The 16,532-nt window shown below is 32.6% G+C and overlaps 2 protein-coding genes across 2 annotated transcripts in view; both read right to left on the reverse strand.

The window, feature by feature from the left end:
- LOC147063264 (uncharacterized) overlaps nt 1-3,958 on the reverse strand; it is a 138,048-nt gene extending 134,090 nt beyond the window's left edge. Inside the window, exon 1 of the mRNA XM_085960056.1 lies at nt 2,816-3,958. Coding sequence (XP_085816182.1) covers nt 2,816-3,822 — 1,007 coding nt within the window. The 5' untranslated portion in view covers nt 3,823-3,958. The remainder of the gene's footprint in view (nt 1-2,815) is intronic.
- Nucleotides 3,959-6,883: 2,925 nt separating this feature from the next.
- Nucleotides 6,884-16,532, reverse strand: part of LOC147063266 (sorting nexin-14-like) — a 33,245-nt gene continuing 23,596 nt past the window's right edge. Inside the window, exons 12-16 of the mRNA XM_085960060.1 lie at nt 13,652-13,939; nt 12,297-12,505; nt 11,476-11,640; nt 9,014-9,198; nt 6,884-7,463 (exon numbers count right to left, since the gene is read on the reverse strand). Of these exons, the coding sequence (XP_085816186.1) occupies nt 7,398-7,463; nt 9,014-9,198; nt 11,476-11,640; nt 12,297-12,505; nt 13,652-13,939 (913 nt within the window). The 3' untranslated portion in view covers nt 6,884-7,397. The remainder of the gene's footprint in view (nt 7,464-9,013; nt 9,199-11,475; nt 11,641-12,296; nt 12,506-13,651; nt 13,940-16,532) is intronic.

The raw sequence follows: 16,532 nt of genomic DNA on the forward strand, positions 1-16,532 counted from the left end.
CATGTGATATCAGGTTAATCGTATATCGAAGTCAGTGGTAATGGGTGGAGGTAGGCAGTTAAGATACGACATAAACAGTGCTCACTAAACTTTGTCATAATTATTATTTGTTTTCCTTGAACAAAGAATACAATTTGTAGAATAATTGAATTTTAAAAACTAACAAACACTAGGTATCTACACATTGTAGATAACAACAAATACGTTTGACTGACAAAGTTTATTGTGCACTATTTATGTCGGATCTTAACAGCCTACCTCCACCCCTAACCGCTGGTATAATTATGTATTAATAATTAAATTCTTCTAATAGGGTGGTCATGACCTACGTAGCCAGCCCCTCATTTGGATCCGCCTATGAATAAAATAATAACCATATTTACCTAGATACCTTAATTGCAAGCCGGATTGAATTTATTTTAGTGCCATATTTTACTGATAAGTAGGTATGTATTGATAATACATATTGTGTACTTGACTGCATGTGGGTAAATAAGTAGGCAATTCATAAAAGACATTATCAAGACCTTACTTACAGTAAATGTAGAAGCCTACCTCCTACTAATATGCGTCCATTTATTGAATACGATATAGGTAAGTATCTAACTATACTCTTGGATACGTGGAATAATGATCTGGGTCATCTGGGTGTACAATGTAAATTATTGATAATGAAGATAATAATTAAGTACGTAGCTACGTATGTTTGATATAATATATTCTGTAGGCATGTACTATATTGCAAGTCTTTCTCTCTATATTGTTTTTGTGTTCTAGAATGTTGCGTTGTTCGACATTGTCATTAGAGATTGGAATACCGGTATTTCAAAACCGGTATTCTAGTATTTATCAACACCGAAATACCGGTTTTAAAAATCCAAAATACCAGAATTTTAGATATTACGAAAGCACACTCGTTTACGTTTATGAAAATGAATTATAAGTTATGTGCTGCTAAAATGCAAATATATTGAGTGAATCCAACAGAGGTGAAAAAATAATAATAAATAATAAAAATCATCAAATATAATAAGTATATACTTACTTAAGTAATTGTCGCGATGAATTATCACAATATTATTTCGAAATAGAAAACATCCGTGACAAAAATGTTCTATTATTCTATAATTATTGATGATTGTACAAGCGTTGAATTTAAGAAGTTTTTCCTGCAGCCGGTACTTATTTGCACTTGATGAACTTATAAGGGCTTTAGTTAAAATTATCAATATATTCAAATTATTTGTAAAACATCACTAGTTCTACAATTATAATCAATACATATTTTGAAATGTCAGCATAATAAATGTGTGGGTTTTTGCTATAAAATAATATTTTAAAAGATTTTAATAGCTATATTTATTGATAAGCACCTAGTTCTGTTTTCTTTAATGTTTTAAAAATACCGGTATTCAATTAGAAATACCAAAAAACCGGTATTGACATTTTCATTCAGTATTGCAATCCCTAATAATTGTCATGAAGTAAGTAAGGTTATTTACCTAGCAAAAGTGATTCATGGTTTGTTTTTAATATTAAAAGAACATAGTTATATCTTTAATTAATAGTACTACATGGTAAAGTGCAAACTTGGTAATTTTGCGATAATTGGGGACCTAAGTAAGGTTTAGTAATAGTTTTACTGAGATTTCTGCCTCTTCCACTTGGGAGTTATTTCATGGTGACTTTATGGTGTACCTACGCTGTACACATATAAAATTAATAATACTTATCGTTGAAGATTTCTTTCTCGGTTTACCGGGAGAAATTAAAGGTCAAAACTCTTCTAATTGAAGATAAAATATCAGTTTTGCGCTTATTATAAATTGGCCAAATATAACCACGTAGTATAATTAAAAATATTATTAGGTAAATAGGTTAAGTAGGAATTACAAATTAAAAGTAGGCAATGATAAACTGCTTTGTTGAATCAAAAGCGATACTCATCAATGACACTCAAACCGATCGAGTCAATTTCTATCAAAGTCTATCTCCGACAACAAATAAATTAAAATTGACAATGATCAATGACGATTTTTTTTTAAACGCAGATGACACAATCGATGCGTTGGAAGATTTAAAGGGAGGCCTCGAAACAGTTCAAACGAGTCATAAATTATTATTAAATTATACCAAGTATGTACTTACCTATGCCGAGATTATAATGAAGGAACGGACACAAATATTACAACTTTTGAGGGCAGTGGAGGTTTTCTATGAAGTAGAGTAGACGATGCAATCGATTCGTTAGAAAATCCTGACATCTTAGTTTAAAAATAATGGAAGAATTAAAAATCCCGGTAGGTAATAGGTACTTATATCCTATTAGTATTCCTATTTTGTAATGTAATACTCAATGGTGGTTTCTTGCATAGGAAAACAATCAAGAGGGAGCCTCAAAACCTGTCAGCCCTCAGACTTTCACGTTCCTAAATACCCCACTGTTTGAGACTATGTTTCGTAGAAATGCTCTAATCAGTCTTATCCTTAGTAGATGCTGACTAATAAATGGAATAGGACGGTAGGTATCCAACAAATTTGCATACAGTTTGAGACTAAAAATGAAAGGGGGCGGCACTCTAGTCTGCTAAGGGGAACACTTTCCTTAGGGACGTCACTGACAAAACCAGTTGGATCCACAAACCCATACCCATCAAGTCGGTGGATGTACGTGGCATCGAAGAACTAGAGACCGCCAGACTTACTTCTTACTTGTGTGCAGCATTTATCTATCGAATATACCTACACATAGTATTTAAGACTAAACTGTCATATTAAATAGGTACTCGTATCTGCATAAATTCATAATATTCACCTGCTAAAAAATCCAGAGAGCCCCTTCTTCTTAACTTTTATTTCATCAGTCTTGGCGAAAATTTCTTGAGATTCTCTCGATCCTGCACACAGGTTATCTTCCTTGGCGTCATCCTTGCCAATGCAGATACCAGACAGGGATCCTTCAGATAAACTAGACACAGTACTAGAAAAAGACCCACCGTCTGCACCTCGCTGGTGACCAGATCTGATCAAAGTACTTCGTGGAGATTCATAAGATATGCTATCACTCTTGTCACAGGTACTGAGAGAATAATTCCCTTCATCACTGAAACTACCTTTTTTAGATTCACTATCACTGTGACTGGTTTGAGTTTGATTCTTGTTCCTGTCGGGGTTCTTCGGCGTTATAAAGTGGAGCTGTTTCGTTATCGGGTTATAAGCCAGGGAAATATTGTCGAGGGCTTGGTTAAGCCGCATTGTTCCCTGGGCACATCCATCGTTTTTACTCATGTCAAGACATCCTCTGACACTTGTTTTGTTATTACTATCACCGTTCCTTTCGTCGCGGTCGTTGATTCCCAAATTAAAACCATTGTTTACATGCACATTCACGGACTCGATTTGACTTTTCACTTCACAATACGGTTCTTTAAATTTCTCACAACGTTCGGGCCATGTTTTGTAATTAATATCGCACTTATTTAAATACTGCTCGCCTTCGTTGACGTTGTTGAGGCTGCCTTTCCTGGGCACGGAATCGGATTCGAGGAATTCTTCATCATTGTGCATTCCATTGCTATGATTCATTTGAGACACCTTCCCCAAACGCACTTGTTGATAGTACGGATTCCTTAGATTGATATTATTCAAAGGATTCTTCAATATGTTAAATCTGTGAACTAGTTGCGAGCTGCACGTCAAAATGTTATTGTAATTAGGCAAATTGTTTTTAATGCGCCCTTGACATTTCTCGATTTCTAGTTTATCGTCTCCGTTGCAGATGGTGTCTTTAACAATACAAGGAGACGCTTCCACGTTCGTCATAGTTCCCTTCACAAAAACACATTTCTAACATAAAATTACTATTCATCAAAAATTTGGAGCAACTATTTTACATGACAGCACAACGCAAAGAACACAATACCCCCACCACTGACCACACTACTATCATCATTTGTGTGAAAAGAAAATGTGCGAAAACATTGTGCAAAGCTGCTAGTAACAAAAACTATTTTTCCTTTCTTCAAAATGTTTTCAATATAAAAAAAATACGCTACTCTATGGTACATCAAAATTTCCCTACATCTAAGCTCCAGTACAATCTGTCAAAAGCGGCCAGTCAAGATATTCAAGAATACATTTTATTATAAAATTTTACAGATTAACCTCGCTACAGATCTACGGTAAAATTAAAATCGTGAGTTATGTTAGTTTCTTTCTGGTATTTCCTAAAAATACCAGATTTTTGAAAGGTAATACTATTTTCACGCACTAATTTTTCAGCGATTGTCATATATTATGATAACATTTTGTCTATGATTATTTTAACGCTTAATAAGGGAACGCACATAAAATACCTTTTTAGGCATTATAATAATAATATTATAAAATATTTTTTAAATTAAAAAAAATTACTAACATGCTATATGTTCTAATATTTAAAGGAAGTTATTTGGTGAATAATTTTTATTGTGACACGCAGCCACTATTTCTGCCGCCAACGTGAAACTTTACTAAACATTACACGGTATAATCAATAGATGGCAGTAGTAAATAATCGATAACAAAATTATCATTACAATAAAATATTATATTGACACAAATAATTTTATGGATTAGATATCGCATATATTTTTATTTTATTTGTGATTTTATAGTCTATAGATTTGTATTATATTACTATTGGGTCAAGTAGGTGTAAGCGTTGTGTGGTCCATGGCCGGCAAATCTTGAACATACTTCGGACACAATGCAGTGCTTGAAATAGACAATTTTACAAACCAGAGCGCTCAATAATTTTCCGAAAATATTGACATATAAATTAATTTATATAATTCTATGTATATTTCGTCTCTGTTCTGGAAGAACACACTAACTGGAGAATACTAGTTTCGAGTAATTTGACTTTGAAGTTATTAAAATGTTTGAAATCGTTTATCATGTGAGTTTATTAAGTAATCGTAAAAATGATGACTTTAAAATAAAGACTGTTTATTTATTAAGAAGGTTAAAGTAAAAAATAAAGTAAAATTTTATTTATTTATGTTTATTTTCTTATTTGTTTAAAAAAAACGAATTAGTGTTTTTTGCCAGAACACATTTTGTATTTTTCAGCGGTACTGATTACACTAAGAGGCCATCCATGGACTGAAACCGTATGCGGTTTAGATCCGTGTGCCATACTAAACTTATGATTTTTGTTCATGCAAATACATTTTCACTAAATTTGTAAGTGTAAGTGTATGGTATAAACAGATATGATCAGATGCTTATATTATAGTTTGTGAAAATATATTTCCAAGAACACAAAAGATAAGCCTAGTATGGCAAACCGCATGCGGTTTCAGTCCATGGATGGCCTATAAGTGTTATTTAGCCTTTTCTGCCAGAAGAAAAATGCAGAATATTCTTAAGCCATAGACAGTTTTAGGGAAAAGTTTTAGCACGTAAAATTATCTAGGTATTTTTATAAAAAAAATGAGATAAATACATACTGCAATAGTATATTCTTATAGAGCGTAGAGATTATAAGTAGGTACATGTGTAAATTATGACTAGTAGAAGACATATTAATAAAGGGAATTTCAGAGTAACTATCATTGGTGGAAAAGTAGCATCGTTAGAGTTATCATCATCAGTCTGAATCAATACACTGCAGGATGAAGCCCTCTCCAAACTGATTCCACTTCTATTGGTCCTGTACGTTGCGTTGCCACGTACTTCCGCAGTACTTAACCATTTCATCGATCAAGCGGCCTCTAGGTCTATTTTGCGGACGTTTTGTACCTCTTGGGTACCACTGGATGACTACATTTGTCCATCGGTTGTCCCTTTTTCGAGCTATGTATCCAGCCGATTTCAATTTGTGGTTTTTAGAGAACACTATTACATTGCAAAACCTTGTCTGTTTTCTTATACAATCATTCCGCTTTTTGTCATTTCGCGTTATGCCCAGCATGCACCTCTCTATACCACGCTGTGCTACTATAAGTTTCTGGGTCTCTCCTTAACTTAGGGTCCATATTTCACACGCACTTGTGATTGCGGGAAGCACACACTGGTTTAACTGTTTACATGCAAATGTGCTGACTGTCTCTTCATCTCATTCTTCAAGCGTAAGCGAGACGCATTGTTGTCATTGTATGGTGCTATTTGATAGGTTGAAAAATTGGTAAACGTCAAAATACTACTATAAATAGGTTTGCCACTATCACTCTATTGCGCAGACACAGATATCGCGCTAGTTCCAACTATCGTGTGGAAATTCAGAAGACGCTAAGCTTTCTTGATCCATGCACACAATCTTGTAACTTACACGATAATACGTGTTTACACACGCAACTTCTTTTTATGAACATGTAGCTATTGTCAGCAGTGAATCCACAGATTGACTGCTTAATCTGCAAACCAGCCAACTGCACTTTTGACCAAAAATGGGATTTTGATTGCATTTTGTAATAAAGCATGTTTTCTATGCTCACACAAAATTTCAAATTTCTAAATTTATAAATAAATGCGTTATCGTTCTTGACACAAAACACCCAACTGCAGGTGCCAAATTTCCAATATCATATAATATGGAACGAATCCACTCTTTATATAAATTTTCTTTATTTATAAAAATAGTGTATTAATTTATGTGCACCTAATATTTATTTATTGCATCTATATATAATTGTCAAATTCCGTTCGATAGTCAAATTATTAAGTTTTTTCTCTCTCCTAAACAATGTGTCCAAATTGAGTTAGCTGGTTTAGGCTATAATGCTGGTCAAATGGATTTAGCTGGTTTGCAGATTAAGCAGTCGATATGATGTGTAAACAGGCTATAATGCTGGTCTTGCGGTTATGTTGTGCTTTGGTGAAAACAATAAAAGGCACGGTTATCTAAAAATAACATTTATTCATTATAATTGTCACAAACCCAAATTGTATACATATATGACACAACATGTACAAAATATAAATAAAATGCAGTAGGTGTTAGTCCAAAAGATTCGGACGGATTTTGGCACTTAGCAGCACGTAAATAACACACCATAATTATATATTTTTATCCATAAGTATTATTATAATAGTAACTATTCTAAGAAAATGTACACAATTTAAAACTACGAATACTCAGTATTCAATTGAACTATTTTGTTTAATTAATGGCACCTTCAGGATATAATAAGCTATATATTTTAATGCTAATAATATAAATTTGAAAATACTACAATATTATTTTGACCTAATGAGATTGCATCTTTGTGTAATGTGTGAAGGATTTATTATTTAGAGATATTGGAAAAACTAACAATGAGATGGCGAAGATTTTTTATGTTTATTCATTAATTTGATAATTCATTTTTTAGTTTGAAGGTGCCCAAGTCAATTTTATTGTTATAGCAGATTTGCTATGTAACGTCTTCTAGTTCTGGGAATAGTTCGCATAGTATAACATCCAAAAGATTATAGATCAGCTGGAAATAAATAAGATTATATTAATAATAAGCATGAGAAGATGAAATGTGGCATTGTTAGGAAACAAAAGAATGAGATCGTTCTGATAAAATATTCTTTGGTTGATGTAATGTTATCTATTATTTTAATAAAATAGAAAGTAATTTTTTAATTGAACAGACAATACGCATTATCAGCTCGCCCAAATCTAATTAAACTATGAAGCTGAAAGAAATAAATTATTTTTTATAAAATAATTTAAATTGACCGAAAATTAAAAATGGTTCTAACATTACTAATAAAATAGCATTAAATTAATTTTTCCTAATGGCATAATCAGACTAGCAGACTCGCAGATCCAACCAGATTCAAGGGTCGTCGACCTTAAATAGCAATTACACGGAACTATTTAACTACTAACTCAAACGTATTGGCTCTTGATTTGATTGGTTCGTAATATACAGTCAGTTGCTAGTGTGAAAAATTATAAGTAAAGCAACAAATGAAATTTAGACAAGTAACGAGACGCTGATTATATTTACTAGTGTATTATTTTGTATAGTATTATTGTCTGTTAAACGTCAATTTCGTGTTATGTCAAATGCAAGACAGGGCACACTAACATGGCCAATCACGGAAGCTCAAGGTTAATTGATGCGATTGTGCCCAAAAAATAGGAATAGTTCCAATTCGCTCACAACTGCTCACGACTCCAGGGAACAACTCAAAAGTCACTTTTCTCAACCAGAATGCGATTATGGCAAACGGTTGAGCTGATTATCTACCAATGTCATATGAGCTTAAATCCGGTTTATCCATGAGTTTGTAGATAAATTTTACACATTTAAAATTACTTTTATATGGCAAGTTTCAGAAAAATTGGGTACATTACAAATTGCGACAATTTAAACGTCGCATTTTAAGTGAAAAGTAAAGATCAGATAGATCCACTTCAGAGAAGTGATGTTTATTTGCTACAGACAAAATTATTATTATTTCTTTCCATATCATGTTTTTCCACGAAGAAGTAACAGTAAAAAATTTGGTACATAATACTTGCTGGCACTTTAGCGTTGACTGTAATTTTTATTTTGAAGGTGCTGGTGGGTGGGAACTGGGGGGGGGGCTTGGTGGTTGGACCAGGATGCCAGACCCTAATCTTTTTTGTTGAGAGGGCTGGCGCGCGCTTGGGCTATGTGTTCATGCACTCATGCACTGGTAAACAGACAATACACTTTTGAAGTTGATGAATATAGACGCAACGTTCACTTAAACCGTAACAGTTTTAATGCAACGAAGGTCGAATAGATACATTTTGTATGAGTCACGCTGCAGTTAACTACAGTAAAGCTATAACAAGCTTGCCCACGTCCGCTTTCTGGATATCACCTGAGCTAACTGAATGTTATTCGCAATCACGGTTGTCTAATGATATGTAATTGCTGGTTACTTGGTCTTGTGACAATATTAAATAAGGATGCGGATTAGGTGGGGAAATAAGGAATGACGCCCACCATATTTGGCCCAACCAATACTAATTACATAATAATATGTAGTATAAATCACGAACCTGTTTATTCAGTAGCGGATTTTGTAAGTAATCAAAAAGGTTATCGACTCCTAGGAGAAAGTTGGCACCCAACAGTCTGGTGAATAAAAATGGAAAACACGTATGAAGTTGTGTGCGAGCCATTTTTATTTTTTCGTCAGCGTCAGACTTTTTACTCCGTGGGATTTTGTGTTCAAATAAAATCTCTGCAAAACAGGAAAATAAATATCTCATAAATTAAAAAATTGGACACTGGCATTCAGAGAGGTCGTCCATAGTGATCTGGTATTTTGTATAATAGGTATTTATGACGAGAAGGTTGCAGAAAATGAGACATCAGAAAAACATAAACGCATCATTGCAGGTGATAAAATATTACATACATTATTACATCTATCTAACATTCAATAAATTGACCCTCTTCGAGGATTAGACCAGAGCCAGCTTCTGACGGTCATATGACAAGGAGTCGGCTGCTACTTAGATAAATCGTGAGTCTAATACTGCAAGGTTCTAAGTGCTTATTTGTAACAGAGCAAACCCAACAATGAAGTATTATTCTAAGCTGCCTCATTGTTACTTTTGTTTCTCCAGAAATAAGCACTAAGAACCTTGTAGTTCTGCACTCGCGAAATATTAATCATATGTTTTGTTTATTTCATTTTAATGTCCAAAATTAGCTATAAGGTGTGTAAACAGTGTTGCCATGTTTACTGAAGTTTCACTAGATCTACCGATGTTTAAGAGGACGTTCTACAGAATTGGCCTTGAGAATTGAAAATATGATTTTTTAACATGTGGTCCATAATATCTGGTCTACTAGTTAATATAAAAAGGTCGTGTCAAAGTTGTTTGTGTTAATAAATTTGCTCTGTGACTGATCCGACTCATATTTCACATTTATTTCATCAGGGCTGTCGAAGACATAAATCATAATATATATTTATAATTTTAAATTTTTATTTATAATATATATTATTTAAGTTTTGTGCATCTAATGCCGGGTCCACACTGGCAACAAGTTAATTTGCTGGCAACCTCGTTAGATTTTACGATAATTATTGTAAAATTTCTTAAGCAATTATGGTAAGTATCGTAAAATTTAATGAGGTTGCCAGCAACTTGTTGCCAGTGTGGAAATGGCTTAATATCCACTGTGGTTCACGTAGTGGCATGGACCTGGGGTTAGCTAATTCAGGAAGTCAACACCCATGATAGAATTTTCTTCCAGTTTTGGTTGCATTATATTCCAAAACTCTTCTGTAAAAATCGTTTCCGAGTTTATAAATGGAAATTTCTCGGTGTACATAGTAAACAAACCTACGAATAAAAAAAGACAAAAAGGAACATACTGATTCATCGCAGTAAAATCTGGTAATCAAATTCGCCATTTTGAAAAGCGACGATTTTGCGTAAACAAATATCACGTGGTCTGTACGTGTGCGGCAAACTTCGAATGTGTTTGTAATTTTGTGCAAAGTGCGAATGTAATGTTTTCAAATAATTGATATGGATTAATTATACCATCGTATTATTTTCTCGAGATCATAAACATACTATAATAGTATTTGAGTATCAACCTATGTTCAATTTGAATTGGGTTATAATAATAATATACCCGTATATATATCAATAGTATGTTTGCTACAAAATCCACCCAAGTTATCAGTACGTACTTGCACAGGTTTGATTAAAAACCATGATGAAATTAACATTTAAAAAATATGAATGCTTAATATTATTTTGACAGCCCTGTTTTCTGATCGGCTTCATCTCGCAGGTGTTCATAAAATAATAATAATTCTAATTCTCCGCGCGCGGCAGAAATTATCAGTAATAATAATAATATTTCTTGAAATAAAATCTCCGATGATTAGTGATTTTTGCGAAAAGATCGATTTAAATTGACGTAGTTACGACGCCGAGGTCCTTTTTATACTGAATTATATTTGAACGGCGGGCTCTTCAGCGGGCCCTTAATATTAGTTTAAGTCATATTTCTGTGATTTCTTTGAAAATACTAAGAATAGCATTCATCGAAGGTCACTAGTCTATTTTTCAGCAAGTAAGATCGTTGATTTATATATATATACATATTTTGAAAATTTCATTTGTTGTGTAACAAACATTTTACTTGGACCCGGATTCTGAGAAATCAAGACTCAGGTAGCGCCGTGTGTCAAAATAGCAAGTAATGGCTGTCAGACTCTGTCCCGTACTAGGACAAGTCGCTGGATATTAATTCTCGAAAATTAATATTGATGACTTCTCTCTTGATCTGTAAAACCTTGACGTTGTATAGAAAAGGGCACTTATGACTAACTGTAACTTGCTTCAGGGAAATCACAGAAGGCTCCATCTGGCAGAAGAAGGGTTTCTACAACATTTTTGGTCCACTATGGACACATCCAAGAAACACTGCAAAAGAATGGTATTTATGGAATATTTCAATAAACGTATAAAAAAGCTTTTTAAGTTTTTACCTTCGCCTAAATTAATAAGGTGGGCAAGTCTCGGAGGTGATAGAACTTTAAATAATAAATAGTTTAAGTAAGTATCGAATAATTCATCTAATTTTGGTTTTCCTAAAGTACAGAGCGTTCCTGAGACGGAAACCACTCCTTTCCGAACTTTGAACACGTCCTTCACTGAAATCATATTAAATAATATGTACATAATATAAACATTCACTGACATAATGTGTAAATATGAGACATTTAACTGAATACGTAACGCATATGTGTGATGGTTTTGAGACATCTGATGGATTCTGGGGTCAGACTGGCATGGAAAACATTTTAGTCAGTCAGTCCAAAATAAAATATATAACATGTAAATGAATGAATAATATTTTGTCCCAATAACAATGGGTGCCTGTTAAAGCAAGGTAGGCTGACAGTTGTAGGTAACTGTAAAAATGTCCTAGAACAGCCATATGTACGGGTCTTGAAAATGAATTTTTTCTTCCGTATTTTACTGATATAATTTACTAAGATATTTCACTAAAAAAAGACATGACTAAAATAAGATATTTTACAAAACAATTTGATGCCAAGCCGGGAATTAAACTTGCGCTAAAAATATCTACGGATTCATTAGTAAGGCTTCTTGTCCGGTAAGTCACCCAGAGTTTGCCTACATCATACAAAAAAAAATTAAATTATACCAAACTTTTATTTGTATGTGTTAGTACAAGATTCGATAGACTTGGATATAGTATAACTATCCATGTGTATGTGAATTCTAAATTCAATATGGATCTAATAAACAATTTAAATAATATATCCTCATAGACGATACTTACACATGAAGATCAAACATTGAGAAAAACCAATAACTTTGAAATCTTTCTTCTTATTAGTGAGAGTAATTTGAATATTTTTTTGGATGCCTAAATTGTCTCCGAAAATTCCATCGGTGATACACCGTCCCACATTTGATTGGTTACTTTTCGATTCCGTATTAAGAATGATCGTTGCATCTTCACCATTGTCTATGTTTTTCCCTTCCTTTCTGGCAATTCAAAATGAAACAATAAAATAGTTAATTAAAAATACTATAAACACCCAATAAATATTTTGATAATTATGTCGATTATTAATCCTTTAGGTCGATGGTAGGCAACCGGTGGCCCAAATGCACATTTTTGTGACCCATAATTAATGGTTGACCATAATGACATAACACGCAACCCGTATGTTGAATTATTTCAATAAAAAGTTGTATACAAATAAAATTATTCAAGAGAATCTATAACGTTGATTATTATGTATATTACAAATCTGTATCTACAGTTCGATGGCAAACAGAAAAAGGACTATTGGACGATTGAATAATGTAATGAGATTTCATCTAAAAGCAGTGAAATGCGAACGTTTTAGAACACTTATCATATAGACATTAATGATCCACCAAAGCAAAAATGAAATTTTGAATTATGTGCAACATAGTGATATGTATATTGAAGAATGCATTTTTGTCAGAAAAAAATAAGAAATTCTATTTTGCAAACAAACATTTTCTGCCATGAATTTTAGAAATGAGGTTATTAGTTTTCAAAATTGGTGATCTCCATTTTTACTTTATTTTAAAAATATTTTTCTTGATTCAGATTCTGTAAGTACTTTTCCATCGTACCTATGTATATGCATGACATATCAAATAATCCAGCTCTGTTTGTGAATTGAATATAATTAAACCGGAGATTGATTGCTTAGGTCGATTATACATCGGCCATCATTTTTTTAGTATTGTACGATTAACTTTCAACTTGATTTTTTATTAATTTTAATGATGTTTAAGACGTTTTATTTTGCTATTCGCTTTTTCTAATTGTATACTTATATACTACTAACTACTAGTAGAAAAATATTCTATTTGTAGTCTTCAATATGCTTGACAGTTTTTAACAATTACATATTTCAAAATGACGGAATATGGAGGTTACTGACTTTGAAACCAATAGCGTCAAATAATAAAGTTTTTCCTTGACTCATGAATATGTACATCTACATGTTTCAATTTGAATTTGCACCTTGGGTTTTAAAGTAGATATAGATAATGTAGTTAAGGGAAACCAGCCACAAGTCATATTAAGTAGGTTTTTTGGCTATAGGTCATAATAATATTTGCTAAATAAATTAAATAAAATGAACTCACAAGGAATTATAATAATCAACGTCTGTAGAAAACAAAAAGGTGTTCATGAAAGTGTCGAGGTGTTGCCCCTTCTCTTTCCTCAATTTGTGGGTGAAATTCTGGTAAATGTTTTCGAGATCAGAAATGCTGGAAGACTCGGGGCGGGCCTTCTCCGCTAGTTCACAAAAATCATCATCAGCAGTCAGGAACAGATGCAGCAAGTCACTACTCTTGAGAATGGGTTTCAGTAAAAGGTTCTGGAGGAATACTTCATATTTCTTTTTACGGACTTCCACTGCCGCTTTCGCCCTATAGAATAATACAAATATCGGTTTAAGGCAAATCACCTGCTTGAAGATGTAGCATATGAACTTCATGCTGTAGACATAGCACAAAAGACATAAGAGCCAGATGCTTAGTCGTGCTAAACTGCCGCTTGTCGTTTAGTGACTAGTGACATCACTAAATAGTAGTAGAATCGAGAAACAAAGGCCAAAACACGAGGCCATTGTCGTGTTAAGGCCATATGCTTAGTTATACTTAACTGCTGATTAATGATAGTCGGCTATTTAATGAATAGCGATACCACTAAACAGTGGCAGTATTGAGAAATGCAAAGTGACAGCTTTCAAAATAATAAAGTACCGTCAAATGGGGCGACAATAAAATCGAGGGGCTACTTTGATACTGATTTTGAAATTGGCAACACAGTACCCACTGGAACGGTATAATTATAAGTTACCAGTCTATTTTAAAAGATATATCTATGGTCTACCTGTCAAACTACAAATACGGTAATTAAGTGTCCGATTTGTTGTATATCGGAATCCGAAAACATTAAGGTGAATTTGGTGTCTTATTTGAAGAGTTATAAAATGTAGGTACCCTTTTATTATCATCGTAGTAATCCAATGATTATTTATATACTATAGTGATATCACTATTTCTTTTTCATATTTTAAATTCAAATTTATTGAGGTGAAGTACACTTTTGTGTAACATACTGATTTAGAGTATGGGGTGTCATTGATACGGGGTATCAAAGTCGCCCCCACACCTAATACTTATACTGAAGATGGTGTAGTTGCTAAATTTTAAGAATATTCTTGTGATTTTTTTTAATTTCCATGTTTTTAATTTCAGAATAAGATGGTGCGACAGTACAAAAGAAAACTAGGTTCAAATTATTTTATTTTAAGTTTTATAGGTTATTTTGTATTATAATTTTGGTCTCGTATAAAAATGTTCCTAGATCTTTGTTGTTTACTCTGTACTTTTTTGATAACATGATGAATAAATGCTATAATGCAAATCTGTACATTTTTTTGTTTATTTTTTTGATTGAGAATACGTTTTCATATTTTTATTTTATTTAATGTAGCTTTTAACTCCTGAAAAAAAAATTGAAAAAATAATGAAATGAGGCGTAGAGTTACAAAACCCGCTCTAGAGACTTTTTTGAGTTTTGAGTAAATGACGAAAAACTGTTTTGGGCATATCATGATGATTTAAGTGTAATTTTAGATATTATATTTCTTCCGTTACATACGGAAAAGTATAATAAAATGTCAAATCCAATGTATAAGCTGTATTTATTCAAATAAATGCATTTTAATTATCCCAAGAGCGGTCTTTGTTAGTCTCTACCTGACAGAGCGGCGTTCGACGCGGAATTTTTTAAAAAGAGCGGAGTTTGTCGCACAATGGTACATTGTCGACAGGAGATGATAGTTTAGTAGCGGTCCGTATTTATTTTAATTATGTAATATGAAGCGCCGAGTGCCAAAGGAGCTCAAGCGCCAAATTTACGATTTTTGACATTTGAATGTAGGTTTTTTCTATAAATCGATATGTATCATGCCACAAAGTCTTATCGCTCAAATAATTATAGATATTTTACAATAGAGATTTATTTTCTGTGGCATAATTGTTTTGGTCGTTATGTCGGCACGCCACAGAAGCTTATCCGCCATTATACTATGGAGAGCGCGAGACCAAAACAGCTGTCAGATTTGTCTTATTGAATATACGTTCTCAACAGTGAAAAAAACTAAAAATGAGCTCAAGAAGGATTAGAAAAATAGTTTTAATGTATGTTAAACCTGTAAATGAGGAAAATCGCGGTAAGTTTAACATGTTTTATCCGTTTTTCAATCACAAACGCTGTTGTTTAAAATATTTTAGATTACTTTTGAAATATGGTTATTAATGTCATTTTAGTAATTATGTCCACTAAACTTTTACTTCCATGAACGAAAATAACTCTTATTTCTAATTTCATCTTGTTTTATATCCAATTACGATTGATATACACTAAAAAAAGTATTTAAAAAATCACCCGAATCCTTGAGAAAAAATGATGGTGTTAAATTTGAATAATGATTTTGTTATTTTGGCCAGTTTGGAGTAACGATTTGATTTAGTATTATTAATAATATTGGGTATATAGACGGTTATTACAAAAAAAACAATCCAAAGGCTTGAAATCATTGCTGTAATGGCAAAAACGTATTTAATATTATAAGGCAAATTTTATGCCAAGCAAACTCATGTAACAATCATAACAAATTTGACCATTTTTTCAGTGTTTATTTGGCATAATAAAATTTGTTTATATCAAAATGTTTTTTTATTGCTATTCAAACCCTTACATTAAAACATTTTTTTTAAATGATTTATTTTTTTAAATTAACGCCATTATTTGAGTTTCAAAATGTTAATGCCACAGAAGCTTATGCAACAAAAAAAAGTATCAAGTGCCACCTTTTTTCATTTTTCTATTTGCCAAAGAGGTTCAAACACCATTTTTTTTGGAATCCAGTAGATATTTTTCATTAAATATCATTGCAAATAATATTTTGATTTTTTTAAATTTGCTTTGCTTAGAAAATAATTGTCCATT

Source organism: Rhyacophila brunnea, unplaced genomic scaffold (assembly GCF_057557595.1).
Source record: "Rhyacophila brunnea isolate RB1 unplaced genomic scaffold, BYU_Rbru_1.0 scaffold_9, whole genome shotgun sequence".
In the NCBI taxonomy this organism is placed as follows: domain Eukaryota; kingdom Metazoa; phylum Arthropoda; class Insecta; order Trichoptera; family Rhyacophilidae; genus Rhyacophila; species Rhyacophila brunnea.